This window comes from Pantherophis guttatus, chromosome 4 (genome assembly GCF_059756535.1).
Source record: "Pantherophis guttatus breed Tessera chromosome 4, ASM5975653v1, whole genome shotgun sequence".
In the NCBI taxonomy this organism is placed as follows: Eukaryota; Metazoa; Chordata; class Lepidosauria; order Squamata; family Colubridae; genus Pantherophis; species Pantherophis guttatus.
In genome coordinates, this window is record NC_142066.1 from 70,761,735 (window position 1) to 70,782,537 (window position 20,803).

At 33.6% G+C, this 20,803-nt stretch overlaps 1 protein-coding gene across 3 annotated transcripts in view; it reads right to left on the minus strand.

Moving 5' to 3' along the window:
- Positions 1 to 20,803, minus strand: part of CNTNAP2 (contactin associated protein 2) — a 1,550,102-nt gene that overhangs the window by 1,012,095 nt on the left and 517,204 nt on the right. For all 3 annotated transcript variants that reach the window (XM_060691806.2, XM_034416464.3, XM_087892376.1), the window contains exon 3: positions 8,249 to 8,442. In XM_060691806.2, coding sequence (XP_060547789.1) covers positions 8,249 to 8,442 — 194 coding nt within the window. The remainder of the gene's footprint in view (positions 1 to 8,248; positions 8,443 to 20,803) is intronic.

Sequence of the window (20,803 nt, forward strand, 5' to 3'; positions counted from 1 at the left end):
ACATGACAGTTGCCTCTTAACATAATGTATATTGGGGAACTGTTTGTTCAGAAAATCTTCCATCAATATTTCCATTAAAATGGGAAAATAGATTGATGTATATCTAGGCTAAATTTGAAATATGAATTCTGGACAATTATTATTGCCCATATACTGGCCAACACATGTGATATAACCACAAGAAGACTGAAAGTATATATGGAGCTAGTTTACGGTAACTAGCTCCACCTACATTTTCACAAATATTAAAGAATGTCTTCTGTTTCTTTTCAATCACATTAATGTTATTAACATCCAGTTTGGTGTTTTCTGTCCCTTGGGTCTTTCTTCTGATTATATCATTACAACCCTAATAGATCGGACAGCAAACAAAACTAAGACAGTAGAAACTGCCAAGAAGTCATAATCAACTCAGTAGCAAAGTCAGCAAGCCAGATGTTTTTTAACTATATTTTGCATTTGCATTAATAAATTATTGAAATTAAGGCACATTATATTAAGTAGTAACTTAATATAATTTTATTTCTTTTTCAAGGAACCTCCTTTGAAGTACCTTACTATGTGAATTCCTTCCACTATTTCCCAAATTAAAGCTAATGGTTTAATTTAACAAACATTAACATCTTGTAACAAAAATGAAAATCTAGAAAAAACCTAAATATATAAGAAATATTTCTAAAAATGAGAAAATTGTCAATCACTGAGTGAGCTAATATTGGGATACAATGCCCAAATTATATTTTAGATTGCTACTCAATCTAAAATATAAAAACAATTCAATTTTCCTCCTTATTAAAACACAGAATTTAATAACATAAATACTGCAGCTAGTTTGGTGTAGTGCTTAAGACATCAGGCTAGAAACAGAGAGACCATGAGTTCTAGTCTTGTCCTAGAAACAAAACTGTCCACCTTGGGTCAGGTGCTCTCTCTCAGCCCTAGGAATGACAAATTACAACAACCACAACAAAGATCTTGCTAAGAAAACTACAGTGACTGGTCTAGGCAGTTACTAAGAATCAAAAAACTGACTTGAAGGCACACACAGACACAAAAATATAATACTTATGTCAGTCTAATCTAATGCAATAGCATGGAGTGATAATGGTGGTTATATGTTGCTTCTATATATATAAAAAAAATCCTTGTATTTATATTATATTTGCCAAATATATCATTTGGAGAAAATATAAATGGGACATTGAGATATAAGGATTAGCTTAACAAATCAAGGAAGGGTTCTTAGAATAGAAAGGGTGAAAATTTGTGGGGTGCGGGGGTTGTGAGTTCATTCCCATTCAGGACAGGGCATCCTTTATTTCATGTCCTTTTCAAGATTTGAATCAAAGTTTGACAGTATAATTCTGTCAACTTTTGAAATCTTATAATTTGAGTACAAATAGTTATTCCAGAGGAAATCAACAGCGTATAGAATAGGAGCCTCATTAATCTTATTAGAAATCCAAGAAAATATGGATCAAAGGAAAAGATCTAAATGGAATGTAGACTCTTTGAAAACTTGCCTGGCTGATAATTTTCACAAATAATCTTGATATTGGAATTTATAAGTTATATGAGAAATATTCAAGTCTACGAGTTTTGAGACAGTCCAACTGAACACATAAGTGCATAGAAGCACAAAATGTGTCAATTAAAACACTAACAAGCTATGAAACCAGAAGATAAAGAATTATTGATGGATAAAATAACAGGAAATAGAACATGAATTTCCATGACTAAGAACTAGTTAAGGACAGCTAAGCCATCTTAATTTATTTGTGAATTATGTTGTTTTGTGACATTGATGGAAATCAGTTGGTCGGAGTCCAAATTTTAAAGTAAAAAATTAAAAAGTTAGATAAGTCATGTCTGTGTTCATGAACGGAAAAGGAGTGTTAGTGTCTTGCTTTTCTCGCCTTCTTTTCTGCCCTGGGAATTTTTGGAAGTAAAGAACTGAGACTTTTCTGTTTACATTTGTTAGGAAAATTGTATTGACTAGCAATGTACCTCTGATTAGTTGTGCTGAAATTCAGAAATATACCAAGAGGACAATCAAATTCAAATATGAGTCGGACTTCCTGTGGTGCTGCAAACACCGATGGCAGTTTCTTTTGGAGCTCCGGCCCCGAGATTTCGTTAGCCACTAGAACAGTGAAAAACAGCTGTCTAGCGTCTCAAAATTCTCCCCCGGGGGAAAAGGGGGAGAGAAGAGCAGAATGGTTTGGGTAGAGCTTCCCTAGATCCCTAGGCTTTCTTTTCTTTTAAGCCTGGGGGTTGCAGAGTGAGAGCTCCCTGGAAGCCCTTCAGTGCTCCGGATCCGGGACGTATCTGTCTCAGGCAGAACGGGGCGTCGCGACCACACCAGCAGCAAAAGATTAAAGATTTAAAGATTTTTTCCTTGAGATTTAAAAACACTTTAAATCTGGATGCTGACAGAGCAGAATCAGGAGAGCAGAATATGCAAGTATAAAAGCTTTAACTCCATTCAAAAGGGGGGGAAAATGGTGCTTATGAAGAAAATGAAACTTATCAGTGAAAATACTTGTTAATGCCTGCAACATTGTTAAAGGTATTGGATTATATAGAGAAGAAAAAGAAAAAGATTTAAAGTGGAAGTGGAATGGAAAAGACTATGGTATGGACCTTTTGTTAAAGTGTGTGGAAAATAATTAGACTTACTGATCTGATAGCTGAATAAATATAAATTTAAAACTGAAATATGGCTGCCATTAAGGAAGGAGGATATGAGTCAGCAAATTCACAAGTTCTGACTGTAAAGGTTTTCCAAGAACTTTTAAATGATTTTACTTCTGATATACTGGATTCAGCTAAAAGGATTATTCAAGATTGTAAATTGGAGTATTACAATGATTTGCTGGCTGGAAAAGAGGAAGAAATCAAGCAGGGTAATGTGATTTTGGAGGACAAAGAAGAAGCTGACAGGATTAAGATGGAGTTTAGCACACTGAAAACAGAGGTTTTGGTGGTGGCTTCCACACAATTAACTGGAAAGTATCAAGGAGATTTATCACAGCAGATTGAAAAATATTTTGATAATTTTTGGCTTTACAGACAGAGTCAATACTTAAAGAATGAAGTGACTGTACAAGCAGGAAGAGCAGAGATGGGGGCTCCAAAGTGAAAGAAATAATTTTGAAAGGAGAATGAATTTCTGAGACACATCAACTACAAATCCAATTTCAAAAATTTTTGAAAATAAAAGCAGGGGGACGAGCAATACCGAAGAAGAAAGTGTTAATGAAGAAGAAGGACTGGAAAAAATACAGAAAGAAAGGAAGAATGCGAGGTTAACTTTTTGAAGGGATATTTGGAAGACTATTGATGTCTAATTAAAATGTTTAACTAAAAATGGATAGCTCTTTAAGAGTTACTGAGGTATTAAAAGGGTCAATCAAAAATTTAAGGGGTAGCTTTTTGAAAGTTTTGGAATCTATGTAATACTTTTAGAATTATCTTTGAACAATGCTTTATTGAAACAAAAAGTTTAATTAAAACTGGATAGCCTTTTGAAATGTATTGCAGCTCTAAAGTGGTTAACCTAAAACTTAATGGATAGTAGTTGTTGTTGTTTTTTCAAAAGTCTGAAATATAGATCATGAAGAATGTCTTACTGAAACATGAGGAAGTATTAAGATATTTTAAAATGTTTAATTTGATATTATAGAACTTTTAAAAGGTATATATAATTAAATGTTTATGTTTGATGTTACTGAATATTGAAGAATTTTAAAAGGGGAGTTAAAGAGTGGGAGGGATTTTTGAATTTAATAGTAAGTTAGTATATGTTAGCTTAGATTTGTTAAATGTTATATCCTGTTTTTGCCCTGGGAAGTCGGGGGGGGGAGGGTGAGGGGAAGGGGGGTTGAGGGGTGCTGGGGATGAAATTGTTTTATGATTTTTAATAAAATAAAAAGAAAGGCAAATGTATTAATAGAGAAGTAAAAAGAAGAAGATATAAAAGATGTATTAGATGATATATTCAATGATTGATTATGTATTGTTTGTATGTTTGATTATAAAAATAAAAAACTTTTCTATTACAAAAAATTCAAATATGAGTCAATACATGTAGGCAATTGTTGTGATGTACAGTGTAGTGATTATGCTCACTGGAGATAAAGCTTACAACAAGAAGAAAAAACATTCTCTGAGTTTTCATCTACAAACATGTTCCCAGACTGCTTTTTTTCATTATTCATCTCCTTATTTCTCAGATTTTGTTTCCTGGCTGTCATTTGATATTAAACTGATTTATTGAGAATACTGCTGATTTCTGCAATTTGAATTTCTTATTTTTTTTATTTCCTCATTTAAACTGAGTTAGCAAAGCAGTCACTATGCTTATGTAAAGAAGGAGCAAAGAGCAAGAACCATATAAACCCTGATATTGCTTGAATATGTATTCTGTAATTTAAAAATAATGGTCCCAAAATACTGTGCCAAGAAAAGCTGAATGTCACATTCTATACATTATGAGCAGTTAGTCTACCTGCATATATTAGCTCAATTTACTTAATTTACTAGATTTTTGCAGGCAGCCTCAAGGAGAGAATCAAGGATTTGGGAAAAAATATATTCAAACAGACTGAAATCATATTGATCCTCACCACTGACTGGATTTTTTTAAAAAAAAAATAGTCACATCTTTTCAAACTTAGATTCATTTCACAGAACAAACACATTAGTCTTCACCATGCTGATATATCTCCAATATAATAAGACTGGCTAAAAATTTCATCTGGTACTAAATTCTCTCTCCCCCCACCTTTGTCAATATTTTGTAAGCATCTAGACTTGTTTCTGATTTCTATTTATCACCTTCTGTCATTTTTAAAATCTGTTTTAGAAATCATACTTAAAATATCTGAATTTGCCATATTGTGTGGTGAATAATATATATGGAAGTAATTCTTGCTAGAATTATAGGAGCTATGATGGAGCAGTGATTAGAATGCAGTATTGCAGGCAAACTCTGCTCACAACCAATTTGAGCCTGAACCATTTCAAAGTTGATTCAGCCTTCTATCCTTCTGAAGTTGGTAAAATGCAGGCCGAGATTATTGGGGACAATATGCAGATGTTGTAAACTGCTGAAAGAGTGCTGGAGTAAATAAGTCTAAGTGCTATTGCTATTCAGTTAAGCTGTGAATCCATACAATTAATTTTATCATTGCTGTGTATACTCCAATTTTGGTTTTCCAATCTGATACCAATCTGATTCTAATCTGATACCATCAATCTGATACCATCATTAGAAAAGAGATTAATCAATTTCTTTTCCAATGATGGGCTGAATTTGTGTTTGTGACCATCAATATGTATCTTAATAAATTGTACTGTTTCTTGTTTATACATTATAGAACAATTCCTAGTAAGGATCTTTGAGGTTTTAATATGAGTTTTCCCACTTTCCTGTATTAAAAAGCCCCAAAAGTTGACCTTTTATTTGGAGATTTAATGATGAATCCTTCTGTTTTTTAATGTTTTATTGGATTTTTATTTTTAAATATACATCAATATCAATACATGAACAGTATGGCCTCTGGGTATAATTCATTTTAATACAAACAGCAATAATAATAATAATAATAATAATAATAATAATAATAATAAGAAGAAGAATAAGAAGAAGAAGAAGAAGAAGAAGAAGAAGAAGAAGAAGAAGAAGAATAACAACAACAACAATAACAATAACAATAACAACAACAATAACAACAATAATAATAATAGGAACTGGAAAAATCACACGAAATATCGCGACCTGCCCATTGAAACTATGCAATTATGGATGAAACATGTAACGCCATTCGGAAGCTGATAGATACCCATTATCATGGGGTCACTTGATACCATGTCCAAAAAGTTTATAAGATACATCAACAAATTGCAGCTTCCTGCAATAATACCAGCAGAACTGCAAAAAACTATGCTACTCAGAACATCATATATACTTAGGACGTTGGCAGCAACCCGTATCAACCATTAGCACCAGTCAATGGTATTTGTGATGCATTTTTAATGTCCAGTTGATTGAGTTTCATGTTTAATGAATAAAATAAATAATAATAATAATAATAATAATAAAGCTTATATAATTCTAGTATTGATATACATGCTTGTTTTAGAGTAGTTACTCAATATTTCAATGTTCCATTTTAATGCCAAAGATATTATAAAGTGTATATAGTAATACCATCTTTCAACCTCCATTCTTTCCATCTATTGCTTTATATAAAGGTTATTTCTACCTCTATTCTAGTCATTATTATCTTTATCGTCTTCTCTTTCTCATCTTCTTACTTTGTTTGCTGGTTTGTCTGTTCTATCTTTTCCTCCATTCTTTCTGCTGTCTCCTCTCTTTCCTGGATTCTTTAATATTCATTCATTATCAGTTGTAGGATATTTTCTATTTTCCTATTTATGTCTTGCAATGGGTTCTTTATCTCTCTGTGATTCTTTGACATAGTATCCCTAATGCTTTGAAACATCAACACCACTTTTTTTTTTTTGAAATCTCACTCATCTCCCCCAATGGAACATCTTGTCTTATTTTAGTAAGTCCCACTCTTACTCAATAGTCCAAAAACAATATACTCAAGTCCAATGTTGCTCATCAGAAAGTTCAATAATCATAATTCTTTACATCTCAGGATTATTAATCAGTTCCATTTAAGTAGTCCAGGTAGCTTCCACAAATCAAAAGTCACTTTACTTAAGAATCTTCCTTATTCTCACAATAGAGTCTCCAGTAATCATAAAGTAGATAGTTATAGAACAGTAAGTATCACCACAGTCCTCCAGATGAATGTTGTTTATTTTATCTTATCAGGAATTTTCTCAGGCTTGTAGGTATATGGTATATTTTCCTTTCACCAGTAGATGGCGCCCTCAGCTTAGGTTTCAGCATTGTTTCAAGTCTGATAAATTGATTAATCCAATTTCAGTTCAATTTATAGAAGCAAAGTCGGCTAATTAAGTAGATAGTTCCAGCATTTTATAATGCCTTTCCAAAACAATGCCTACCCAGTTTAAAAATCCAATTTTCTATGTTTTAAAAGGTCCTTAATTTTTCTCCCCTTAGTTCCTTTCTTTCAGATCTAGGATATTTCTCTCTATGGTTGTTTGCCATTTTAAGAAATAGTTCTAAGCCTCTTTTCCTGGATTTTCTTCTTTTTTTCTTTTAAAGTAAGGGTCTAAATAAAAAAAGAATCTTCTCACCCAGCTCCAGTCACTGTTCATCTACACTGCTCCTGCACATTTCTTTGTTGCCTTGGCTGTCCCAGCTTCATGGCAGCCATGATGGCTGCTTCTTCTTGTGGATGAGAAGGAAAAAGCCCCGGATCAACCAGGACAGTACTGCTCTCCATTATGTTCAGGATGCCCCTCTTTTCTTCACCACTCCTACAGGGTGGCTTTAGCTCCTTTCGGAGCCCTCCAATGGGGAGAACTTGGCACGGGAGCGCAGAGACCCACTCCTCGTATTCAATCTCGCTGCTATATCAGCCAGAAGTCCCCAGGATTTTTTTTAAAGATATGATACAATGTTCTGAGATAACATCTGCTAACTCCTTCAGAACTCTGGGATGTAATGAAGAGTCCTTTTAATACAGCTCATATAGTACTTCAGTTCGGGGCATGCTGAATTGTCCTCTTCATTGACATTTGACAATTTTCTGGGCATTTCTACTAAAGGGAAATAGTCCACTTTAATTGGACTATTATAGGTGTCAAAACATGAACCACACTTTTGCACTTCATACAAATATCAAAATTAATTCTTTAGTATCAATCAGGAGGGATTGACTCAGTACTTTTTTGCATATCACAACCAAAATCAACTTGGTGCATAAGGTTCTTCAACTCCTTGATCATTTTCTAGAAATTTTATCAGATGACTTTCTCTGTGTGATATGATATGAAACAGGGAGAAAACCCTATTTTTATCTGTGTTCTCTATTCTGTGAATAATTTAATGAACTTTTATAAATTAAATCCTTTTTTTCATACATTTAAATGAATGCCACATGTACTTCCACTGCACATTAATAATATGGCCATCATCACATAAATAAAATATTATTGAATAAACTACTATTATTCAGTAATAGATGATTCTATTCTATTTATCGAATCAGAAAATAAATTACACGGTCAGTCTGGATATAGTTTTAGGGAATTTCAAGGAAGAAATAGTATAATTAAAATGCATACATTACAAGTAACTTACCCAAACATTTCCATCTTGGTGATATGGCTTCCAATTTCTCCCTGTATCACTGTAAAGCATTCGGTACTGAGTTACCCAGTCAGAGCTACTATATCTGCCTTGAGTAGCAATTGAGCTGATCTGTTTCCTATTGCCAAAATCAACTTGCAGCCACTGGTAATGGTTACTTTCTGATGGGCACCAGCCTCCAGCACCTACAGAAGTAAAGAAAAGATAATACTATTAAATTTCTAATATGATATTCATAGAAAGTGATTCTTTACTGAGATATATCTAAGTGTACACTCATTAAAACTTTCCACTTTTGTTTCCATTTTCAGTATGTAACTGAAGAATTTCAGATGAACTCCAAACAGCACAAGTCAACAATGGTAGGAAACAATGCATGCTCTGAGAGAGAAGAGATACTCTCAGAGTATCAATCTGTTTTGTTTGTTAGTTTATGTCAATTCCTGAAAATTACTATCATAACTTGAGTGGCATTCTCTGAGAAGAATTCTAGTGTACTGAAGAATGACAGCAGTTAGAGTTTCATTCCTGCTCCTTTACTGATAAGTGCTCCATGGAGAAAGCTGTTTATAAATTGAAAACAGATATTTTTCTCACCCTAAGTCATATTGACAACCTATAAAGTTGTGCATAATCTTTAAAATTTCCACATGAATGTGATATATCACAGAGGTTTAGTAGCCGTTGCAAGATCATAGGGTTGTTTTTCCTTCTACAAGCAAATAATGTTAAAGAGCTTTGCCAAACTTCCTGTAAAGGACATTAGGCATTCAGTAGCCTAACTTCATATGTACTTTAGATATATTATGAGAATATCTAGCTCTCTGGACAAGAATCTAATGTTGGAAAATGACCAGGCTAGGAACAGATATTCCTGAAGAAACCCACCCAAATAGGTGGGAGAGGGAGAAAATGGGCAGATATAAAGATATCCTAGACGAAAGAGGGTGGCTTAAACCAAATGATATCTTACGAGAGCAAGGAATAACTTTAGATTGGTGGACTTATTCACAAGTAAAACCCAGATATCAGAGAGACAAAGAACAATATGGTTTAGAACTGGGATCAAATGGACTGGATAAAGTCTTGATGGGAACAAATAAAAAGATTCTGGCAAAACTATACAATTATCTATTAAACGATGACAAGTTCGAAGATGTTACGAAGAACCAAATAATTGCATGGGAGAAAAATATAGGGCGCAATATAAATTTTGGGGAATGGGAGGAGGCATGGAACAGAAATCTTAAATTGACTAGAGCGGTGGCATATAGGAAAACCATTACAAAATGTTTCATAGATGGTACCTAGCCCCGGCCAGACTAGCGAAGATATATCCCAATATACATCTCAATTGTTGGAAATGTGGCCACGGTCAAGGCACCTTCTTTCACATGTGGTGGACATGCCCGGAAGCAAAAGGATACTGGAATAAAATTAGGAGATGATTATATGAAATAACTGATGAAGATATTGAATTAACACCAGAGATTTTCCTCCTGGGAATAATAAAGAAGCCATATAGAAAGGAAATGACACATTTAATGATCCTTATAATTACAGCCGCTAGATTGGCATACGCACAGTATTGGAAAGAGAAAATTCAACCACCAGAAGAGCTTACAATTAAGAAAATACTCGAGTGCGCAGAGATGACTAAATTAACCTATGAATTAAATGATGAAAAGTCAGTTTACTATATGGTGTGGGAAAGGTGGTACAAGTGGTTGCATGATAAAATGAAAGAAAGATATAAAGGTGTGTTAAATAATGGTTAAAAGTGAGTTAAAATGTCACCAAGTATTATCTATGTAAATAGTTAAAACACTGCACATCCGATACAAATTGAAAATCTATATTATGTTTATGTGTTCTATGTTATTGTTTGAATGTTTGTTTGTTTTTTCTTCTTATTTCTCTTTTGTTTTTTTTTAAAAAACCTTAATAAAGTTTAATAAAAATAAAAAAAAAGATCATCCTGAAGAAAATTTATCTATGTGGTCATTAAAAATAGACAGCAACTTTATGACATAAAATTAATCAACAAATCAAAACTTCCTATGGTGTATTAAAAAAGTAGTACCCATAAAAGAATAAGATATAAAATTTAACAAATTCTTTTATCAGATGGCCTTTAGATGTCTTCATGTATATTTCATTATTATTCTTTGTCTAATAGTTTATCAACTTTGGTCACTTTACAGACTTATTCTTTCTTTAAAAAAATCTCACAAATATCATCTATGCAAACTTCCAGGAAAGAATGGCAGACTAAACATGTCTCTGTGGGAAGTGGAGCAGACAATTGCACATATGAGTAGGGGGCCAATTAGAAAATTGTTCGACTCTAGATAAAGAGAGGATGCAAGATTGCCCAAACTATGCTCCATAATGTTGTTCTTCATGAGGAAACTGCAAGTTAGCAGTCTCTGGAGGTTGATGATATAGGAACTCCTGCTTGAGCCAGGGGTTGAGCCAGGAAGACCACCAGTAAAGAAGTTACTGTAGAAATCTACAAGGCTGGAAACACTGAGTGACAGCCTTCTACGCTTAATGAAGGAAAATGAAACTATTTCCGTATAAACTTTAAGAATGTAAAATAATCAAAATCAAAACAAGGTTTTCCCTACAGAAATGGACTAAGGCTTAGAAAGTGTAATATTTAATTTTTAAGTATTATGGTTTTGAATCTGACTGTAAGAATGAATGTCTTTTGTGGAAAATAAAGTTGATATTGGAGACATAACAAGGTAATAGCATTCAGAAACATTTATGAAGAATTGAATCGGGACCTTGCGTCAATGTCAGCTATATTGTGTGTTCTTAGGAACAGCCAGTTCCCAACAAATCTTTCATTGAAAAAGATTTGGAAAAAAAATTATCAGAGAAAAATATGAACCAAATTTGTCATTAGACATACAAAAATGGATGAAGCTTTAAAAATTAAGAAGGAAATATAAATACCGATTTCAGAAATCAATTGGAATGATTTCTCTTTTTGGACTTATAAAAAGAGCTTTTTAAAGTTTTGATGAAATTCAAGACATCATTATTTATTGTGATGAATGGATTAAATAGCAAAATTATTTTATACCAAATGAAGGAACATTCTGTAATGTCTGTTTATCTGATCAAGGATAAAATGCGCCAATTTGGGGTTGTTCTTTTGGATTTGCTGAGATCTGGATTGGAAAATGTTGTATACTGGATTGCTAATAGTTAAAATAGTGTTTAAGCTTTTTCCCTACAGTCACTTTATGTATCCTGATAATATTTAAATTGGCTTTGTATCTAATTGTCCTTTCACTTAAAGTAAGAAATCCTGGTGAGTTTCTCTTTAAAGGAGAAATTATCCCTCTTTGTCATATTAAATTTCAGTCTTTTTTAGCTAAATAAGAATATTGAGACTATTTGTGCCTTCTAAATGTGAATTTGCTTACAGTTGATTTGATATATGGAATGATAGTAATTAATATTATTATTATTATTTTTAGGGCTCTGTTTGGACTTTTTGTTGACAGTGGATGGAAAAAGAATCTAATAGAATAACTATTAGATTTTTCTATAGTTAATAGCTTAGTTATAGGATGAAGAATTTAATATTTGCTAATTAAGAGGAGGAAAGAGATAGTGAAATTATTTATGGTATTATGTTGAGGGTGGGAAATATCTTTCTTAGAGTTTTTTCTTCCTCTTTCTGTTTTCTTTCTTTTTTGTTTTATTGCATATTTTGTTTTCTTTTTTAAAGTTCGCATTATTTTTTACTATTATAATTAAAACTTTTAATAAAGTTGGTTTTTTTAAAAAAAGAAGAATATCATCTATTTAAATGATCACAACAGGCAAAATTCAGTTGCAATTATATTGTAGTACCTGTCAGCCCGTGCTTACTCTTTCCTTGCACTGAACATATTTTTTCAATTTTGTATAATAATCATATGTCATTTATGATTTTAACTTAATCGTACTGAAAAGGACTATTATGAGTAAGAACCAAGCAACTTTATAGGCATTTAATGACATCTTCTTAGTAATTGTCAAATTATAATTATTTTAAAGTTTAAAGTTTGACCAAATTATCCACAACATCCCTTGTCAGAGTTTGCCGGCATGACAATGACAACTGATCGATTCTTTACTCCCTAATTAAGCCACTGTTTCAAATTAAGTGGGAGGGAATAACAGCACCCACGTCTGTACTCTCCAAAGCACTATAGCATTTATTAAAATATATAAGCTTCAAAAATTTCATCAGAGGCCAGTAATAGTATATTTCCTATTGCCTGATCAATGTTTTATATTCAGTTTACATCAGAAAGGAAACTATCAACATACTGTTTCATGAAGCTGTCTTGCCCATTCCAAGAAAATAGTCCTACATGAGCAAACATTTCAGCTATGGACTGGGATCATGATATATGGGGGAAAATCTTTGTCTGTCCTCCTTCCCAACAGCAGCATCTTCATATTCCACAAAAGATGGAGGGGCTTCACAAAACAAGTTAAACTGAAATCTATAGAGTAAAAAATCCAAATTTTGAGCAGAAACAGTCTTCCTCCTCTCATTAGTGGTTTAGTAATAGTGGTTAGTTGAAAAACTGTTTTTATCAGGAATAGCTTGATAACTTTTCAGCAATTAATTCAATTCAATTTACTGTGGTCAAATATCAGTATGGATAATGAACAAATAAAATTTAAGAGAGAACTAAAATACAATTGTAATACAACCTTACTAACTTCTAGTAACTGAGATTTAGGATATGGCCTTTATTAAATTATACTGTAAACTCTATAATTATATTAAATATGGTAACATCTAAAATTACAACAAAGTAAAGGTATATGTTTGTTGAGATTCTTAGTCATCCAGGTCATGGTTGTCCCAAGGGGGCTTTTTAAAAAGGAAACTGGACTTTCTTTGCTTTTTTCTCTTGAAGACTTTTCACTTTTCCTTCAAAAAGAATCTTCAGTTGGGGAATGGAAGGACTTTGTGCTAAAAATCAGATGACCACAAGGAACAGAAATCCTTTCATTCCCCACCATTCAGTCAGAACTGAAAATGCTTCTTGGATTAGAAGAAAACATTTTCAAGAGAAAAATAAATAAAGCCCAGTTGCCTTTTGAAAAAGCACCTTTGAGACAAAGTAAAGGTATCTAAAATTATTATTATTAGTGGAGTAAAAATATTTATATTGGCTCAGAAGATACTGGATCTTCTCTGCTATTGTACAAAACCTAGGTACATGTGCTGTAACAAGGGCTATTTGTCTATGAGCCTAGCAGGCACAGTGGTGGTGTGAGTATGAAAATGGGAAGCTCTTAACCGCTGCCTTCCCACTACCCACCCTGACTGCCACCACTTCCATTCCTGGCTTCTTCTGCTCAATGCCATGTCGGCAGGGGCAGTGGAAGTGTGGAAATAGGAATACCCTGTATGCTACCACCTTCCTGCTATCTGCCCCAATATGCTCTGCACTATGCCCATTCTCTCGCTCGCCCTCCAGCTGCCACGACTTGTCCCTGCAGTAAGTAGGTCATATGCAGTTGTCCTGCAGTGACTTGGTGGTGGTGATTTGGCAGAGGTGAGTTGGTAGTGACAAATTGTCCTAGACCTATCTGCACAGCTGCTCTGACGAATTTAGATTGTACCCTTTCAAGAGAGGTGAAACACGAAGCTAAGAGGGCACAACTAGAGTCCCATAAAAGAAGCAGAGACATAGACTTTGCCTGAAAGAGGTTAAGTATGTCTGGAACATAATATCCTTCCTTGGATTAGAAAAAAGTAAAGATGATATTGGCAAATCCTTGTCCAATAATAGCAGAATATTCACAGAGGGTTTTCCTCAAGCCAGTGGTATGCATGATTACTCCTAATCACTATATTTATTCTAATTTTTTAATTATTTAAGTTTTATTAATTTTATATTATTACATTTAATTAGTGCTTAATAAACATCATGTTGTGTGGGTTATTTTGTTTGTTTAACAATACAATTTATATTCTTAATCTTTACCCCTTTATTCAGTCATTGATAAAATAAATTCTATGTTTGAAAGTATTCTGTATCTTCTTTCTGTTTGATCTTCAATGTAAGTCTATCCATTTCTGAACAGTCCAATATCTTCTTAATTATCTCTTCATCTAGTGATATTTCTTCATTTTTACAATGCTGAGCAAATATAATCCTCGCTACTGCTTATACATGTAATATTAAATATACACTTTGTTTATCAAATTCTTCTGGTACTATACCTAATTAAAAAAAGTTCAGGTTTAAGATCTGCATGTTTTCTTGACATCTTTTCTAACCATGTGTGTATTTTTGCCCCCCTCCCTTTTTTTTGCTTTAACACAAGTCCACCACAGATGGTAATATGTGCCAACATTTACGAGTCACATTTTTGAACTTTTTGGCTAACTTGGTAGGTGGTAGGTGCCATCTATAAAACATTTTACATAAGTTTTCTTTATAAGAAGTTGCCATTGTTAAATTATAATTTCTTTTCCATATATTTTGCCATTTATCTAGTTCTATATTATATCCAAAGTTTTTTACCCACTGTGTTATTGTTTCTTTTACTTGTTCATCTTCCATTTTTAAATTTAATAAAAAATTTTGTAGTTTCTTAATCATTTTTTCATTGGAGTTCAACAATATCTGGTCGAAGATTGTCTTTCTTTATAAAAGCCATACATTTTCACATCTTTATCATATCTAGGTTGTATTTGCAGTTGAGGGCACCATGATAACTCAATACCCTGGTCTTCGAGCTGTTGTTTAGATTTTAGTTTTCCTGCAGTATTCAAAATATCTTTTATACTAAACACTATATTTATGAATGTACCTACTTTTATTTTAAATAAATAATAACAACCAATTAATCAAAAGTGACAACTTTTCACTGGCAATGCCAGCTTTACAAAAGTTCCTTTTCCTTTCAAATTAATTTTACAATAATACCTCTTTTGAGAGTCCAGTGAAATCTATACAGTATATTCCAATTGTATGCAAATGAAATTATTAAGATATTAAAAATAATAACAAATATATATGTGAAAATAAAGTTGCAACTTTTTTCAATCCAAAATATTTTCCCACTAAAATCTGTTCATAGATCCTCAAGGTTAAAAATTCCTGCTATAAATTAAAAATTGAAAATCCATCAGTTGCAACTTTATTTATCTGGGTAATTCTGTTCATATTGATAATTTAAAGTAATTTGCTTTTCTAAACTGCCTTCTAACTGCATTTTTTATCCCAATCACCAATTTATATACATATATGTCAAATAAATTATCTGTCGATCCTGATCATTAAGCAAAAAATGCCCTAGTCACCTCCCGTATGGATTACTGTAATGCTCTCTACATGGGGCTCCCCTTGAAAAGCACCCGGAGGCTCCAACTGGTCCAGAATGTAGCTGTGCGGGTAATTATGGGTGCAGCTCGTTGCGCCTATGTAACACCTCTCCTGTGCAAGCTGCACTGGCTCCCGGTGGTCTTCCGGGTGCGATTCAAGGTGTTAGTCATCACCTTTAAAGCGCTCCATGGCTTAGGACCTGGGTACCTACGAGACTGTCTTTTGCCACCAATAGCCTCCCACCGACCAGTTCGTTCTCACCGGGAGGGACTACTCAGGGTACCGTCAGTCAAATTATGCCGACTGGTGACTCCCAGGAGGAGGACCTTCTCTGTGAGGGCTCAAACCCTTTGGAATGAACTGCCCCTGAGATACAAAATATCCCTGATCTCCATGCTTTCCGCCGTGCCCTCAAGACCCTGATGTTCCAACAGGCGGGGCTAAACATATGAACATGTGAATGTTTTTAAAATGTTATCTAATTTTAGGTTCTATTTAATTGGGGCAAACTATTTTATAATAATAATTTTAATTAGCAATTTTATGATGTTTGTGTATCTATATTTTTCTTGACTGTACACGGCCTTGAGTCCTACGGGAGAAAGGCTGTATAGAAATATAATAAATAAATAAGTAAATAAATAAATAAATAAATAAATAAAATATGGCAATATCTGTTACTGAATGTAAGATGCATATGACCTCTTTAGTAGCATTTGAAGTAACTATATTTAAAAGTGACATCTCCCTAAAAGGAGTTCTCACTAGCAAAACTGTATTTAGTAACTTTGTTATTTTGACTGACACATAATAGTCAGTTGTATCTTCACCATCTGGGTTGTTTCTGCTTACAAATGAAAACATGGAAAGAATAAAAAAAAAAAATATCATGCAGTCTCACAGCAACAGAGAAACTAAAGTCCACAAAAGGATTATAATGCCACATGCAATGTTCCTATCAAGAAATTTCTTGTAGACAACTTTCTGGATTTTTATAAAAAGACCACTAATCTAAAATGTTTCTAGAGGAAGGTAATCTTGGCAGCAGGGACTTGAATAAATTGTGTACTTACCATAGTGAGACTGTAAAAACTGACAGGAACATTAGGTGAATTTATATGTGTGATCTTTAAACAGTTATTAGCAAAGGTTAGAATGGAGATAGAGTTTGTTCTGCTATCCTTTTGCTATGGGTAGATTCACAGGAATGCCTTTCTGATAACTTCTAATAATTAACAATTCCCAAGAGAACACATTATTGAATAAAAATGCAGGTAGATGTAGAAAAAAAAGGTATATATGTTGCTTCATCAACCGTCAAGACTAGTTACCAAGGCAGTGCAGAAGTACCATCAGATAGTATGCTGGAGAATGCCAATAGAGCCTCATTGCAAGTCCTACTATCACCATAACTCAAACCAGTGAACCAATATACACTGTAATTACAGAGATGCTTGGCTACATGATCAAAAGAAACAGCAGTACATACCCCCACCTCTTGAAAAATAAGATTAGAGCCAAAGATCAAGGCAACCTGGAAAGAGATTAGTCAACTGGTGGAATTACAGAAAGGTATGAAAATTAGTAATAAAACTCAAGTTACTGGAAAAATACAGTAGAAAAAAACCTGACTTCATCCAAAGTCCTACAGACTGCTAAACAAATGCTCACAGCACTGTGACTAAGCTAAGGAGATACACTAGAGAAGCAGAAGCCAAGAAGATAAATACTCTTCTCTTTTAAAAAAAACATCCAAAACATATTTCCAACTGCAATGCATCAACCTACCAACAGCCAAAACTGAACTGGAAGAACATATGGCAGAAAAAGAAAACACAGAATGGCTGTTCAAATTGCTGCAGAGTCTGAGAGTAGACTACAACAGTTATCCAAAACAGAAACCAGTCAGCATCGCAGTAACAGAAATTTAACAGAATTGGACAGTATGTGACCTATACAAGATTTACTGGATAAAGAAACTATTAGCAGTGCATGAATGTCTAGCAGCAGACTTCACCAGACTGGCTATACAAGGAAAGACAATGCTGATCATGAAAGACCCACCACCACAAGGGAAAAGCACCATCCAAGTACAGTCAATGATTAACTGTAGGAAAGCCTATGGTCTAATGTGACAAACATGTAGCATTCACACAAACATGTGAATGCCTGGCATTATATAAAGTCAACACAATGCTAGAAACCTTCCTCAATAATTCAGTGAGATTGTGGAAATCAACTAAAGATAACTCACACAAGTGACCATCACATATAGCATTCACCAAGGAATTCACTATCCCCACTACTGTTCTACAAAGACTTCAACCTCCTTGGCCAAATAATCACAAGGACTGATTCCTAATAAGGACACAAGTTCAAAAGTGGAACTACCATCAGTTACCTCCCTTGGACTCAGTCTTCTACATCTACAGACCAGTTAAAAGTACCTTGATATCTCACAACTACTTGAGAACTGTGATGAGGAGGCAAGGAAGCCAACAACATCCAAGTACCATCAAAGGATCAAACAGGTTCTGAAGAGCCAGCTCAATGGAAAGAACAAGATCCATATTTCCTGCCAATCATTAGATATCCTGCCTATATAGTGAGCTGGCAAAAGGAGGATGTTGAAATTGTCGATGTAAAGACAATGCATGGAGGTTTTCATACCAAATCCAACATCCAGAGACATTGCATTATCTAGAAAGATGGCAGGCAGAGTCTAGTGAATGGCAAAACTACTATCCTAAAAAAATCTAGATATATCCAGGAATATATAATAAATTGACACCTAAAATGAGCTGGTGAAAGAATGCCTAAAGCAGCAGCAGACATGGGATGAAGATCAAGCAGAGGAAGAACCATGGCAAGGCTAATTTATGCATGAGTTATATTATTGACAAATAGCTGACATTGCCAGATATTGATAAATCCTAGTAGTAGCTAGAAAAGGCTGGACTAAAAGAGACAACTAAGGCATTAATCAAATAGCACAAGGACTGATACTAGCACCAGATCCATTGAAGCAGGGATCTAAACATACCATATTTTTTGGAATATAAGATGTACCTTTTTCCCAAAAAAAGGAGGGTGAAAATCTGGTTGCGTCTTATACTCCGAGTGTAGCCCCACCCAGCCTCTCAAACAGAGGTTTCAGAGGCTGAAAAAAGCCTCTGAAAGGAAGCTTCAGAAAAAAAGCCTCCAAAGTAGAGCTTTTTGAAGTTTCAGAGGCTTTTTTCCTGAAGCTCTGTTTTGGAGGCTTTCAGAGGCAGAAATTTTTTTTTCTGAAGCAAAGTTTCAGAGGCTGAAAAAAAAGGAAGGGTCAGAGTTCACAACCAACAAACCTGTTGCTAAAATTCACCTCTGGGAACAGCTGATTGGAGGTATTCTGGTGGCTGATCCACCCGCCAATCAGCTTTTTCCTTATTTTCCTCCCCAAAAACTAAGGTGCATCTTATACTCCGGTGTGTCTTATACTCTGAAAAATACTCCAAAAAGTAGTTAGGACCAAGGTGCAAAGTACACAGAGAGGACTCAGAGAGAATATAGAAATCCTACCCCTGATTAAGGCAGTTGCTAGTGAGCTTTGAAGAAAGCAAAGATGAGTAGTTGACATATTGTATCTCTAGACTAAATAAAGATGGGAAGTTTGGTAACAAAGTGTACTTAAACATTTTTGAAATTGAAAAAGTTCAGTTGTATAGGTGAACAGTTATTATATCTCAAATATGTATCTTTAACTTATATGTCTTTACATAACAGGAAAAAAGTAATGATTATTCTGCTTTAACTTACAGTGAATCCATTTATGGAACAACATTAAAAGAAATAACGTGCAAGTGGTCTGTAAAATTTAGTTTAACTCCTTGTTCCATTGATAAATCTGTTCCAAATTGTTTCCAATACATTTTTTGCCCAATTTTACCCAATTAGGTCACATGACTTATAAATATTCATAAGTTACTGAAAACATTACACAGCTTAACAATGCCACTAAATTGAAAGGCCTTCTCAGTTATCTTCTCTTTTGTGCTCTGTATCAGAATAATATCTTCTGCTCAGTCTCAGAAATTTCTCTTACTTTTTTCACACCTTTTTAAAGGATAATGCAATCTGCCAGAGACATTTCATTGTTACTTCCTTTCCCTAAGGAAATTTATTATTGATAAATTCTTTAGAAAATTATACTTTATTGTTGATATTATCTCTTACCTTTCTGTTACTTTTCCATTATCATTTCAATGTTATTATTCCCACCCATTATTAGGTATTTGGATGTTTACTACATATGTTTCTTGCCACAAAACTGGCACTACCAACTCAATTGCTAGTCTTTTCTTCTTCTTTTATACTAACGCTTTCTCCCCTTGCAACTTTCTTTAAATCTGCAAAGGAGTGAAACATTGGACACATGAAGGTATTCATATTGTCCCCACTTGCTTGGGATTTCAAAAAGAGAAATTTCTCCATTTCTACTACAAGCTTTAGTATCTCAAACTTATATTTCATGATGTATCGTCAAAATGTTTTATTATTGCTACCTTCATTATTAAAATTCACAATACTTTGTTTAATTAATGCTTTAATGTGGTTTTACTAAAAGCTCTTCTAATTGACTGAACTATTTTAATTTTATCATTTTGTTAGAAGGCATATAATTATGATATTCTGAATATCTGGACATTGCAAGGTATGTTATGTTTGAATAAGAAAATACATTTATTTTTCTTCAATTCAGTCTGGTGTGCTTATCTATTGCCTCTTAGTTTTGTGGATGCATTCTTCCTGTGGCCTCCTTTCTCTTGGTTAACAGAAATTTAAATTAATTAGGATTTCTTCAAATAATTGGCATTGATAAAGTTAGTCTTTGGTTCTATCAGAAGTCATATTCAAGTTTATTGTATTTCAACTGTCTGTTATTTTTGACAGAATCTTTTAAAGTTTATGATTTTACTCTGCTTCCTCTTGATTTGTTAGAAATCAATTTAGATTTCTGGAGTATCTTCTTATTCCTATCATTATTTTATTCTTTCTTGGGAGTTTTATCTTCAGAAAGTTCTGTAATGATTTTTATGACTTCAGCTAACCAACTTTCTCTAACTCTAATTCACTAATTTATTATTACTTCACTGAGTAAGTTTCATATGAAGCAATTATATTTTAAATATTATGTCATATAGTATGA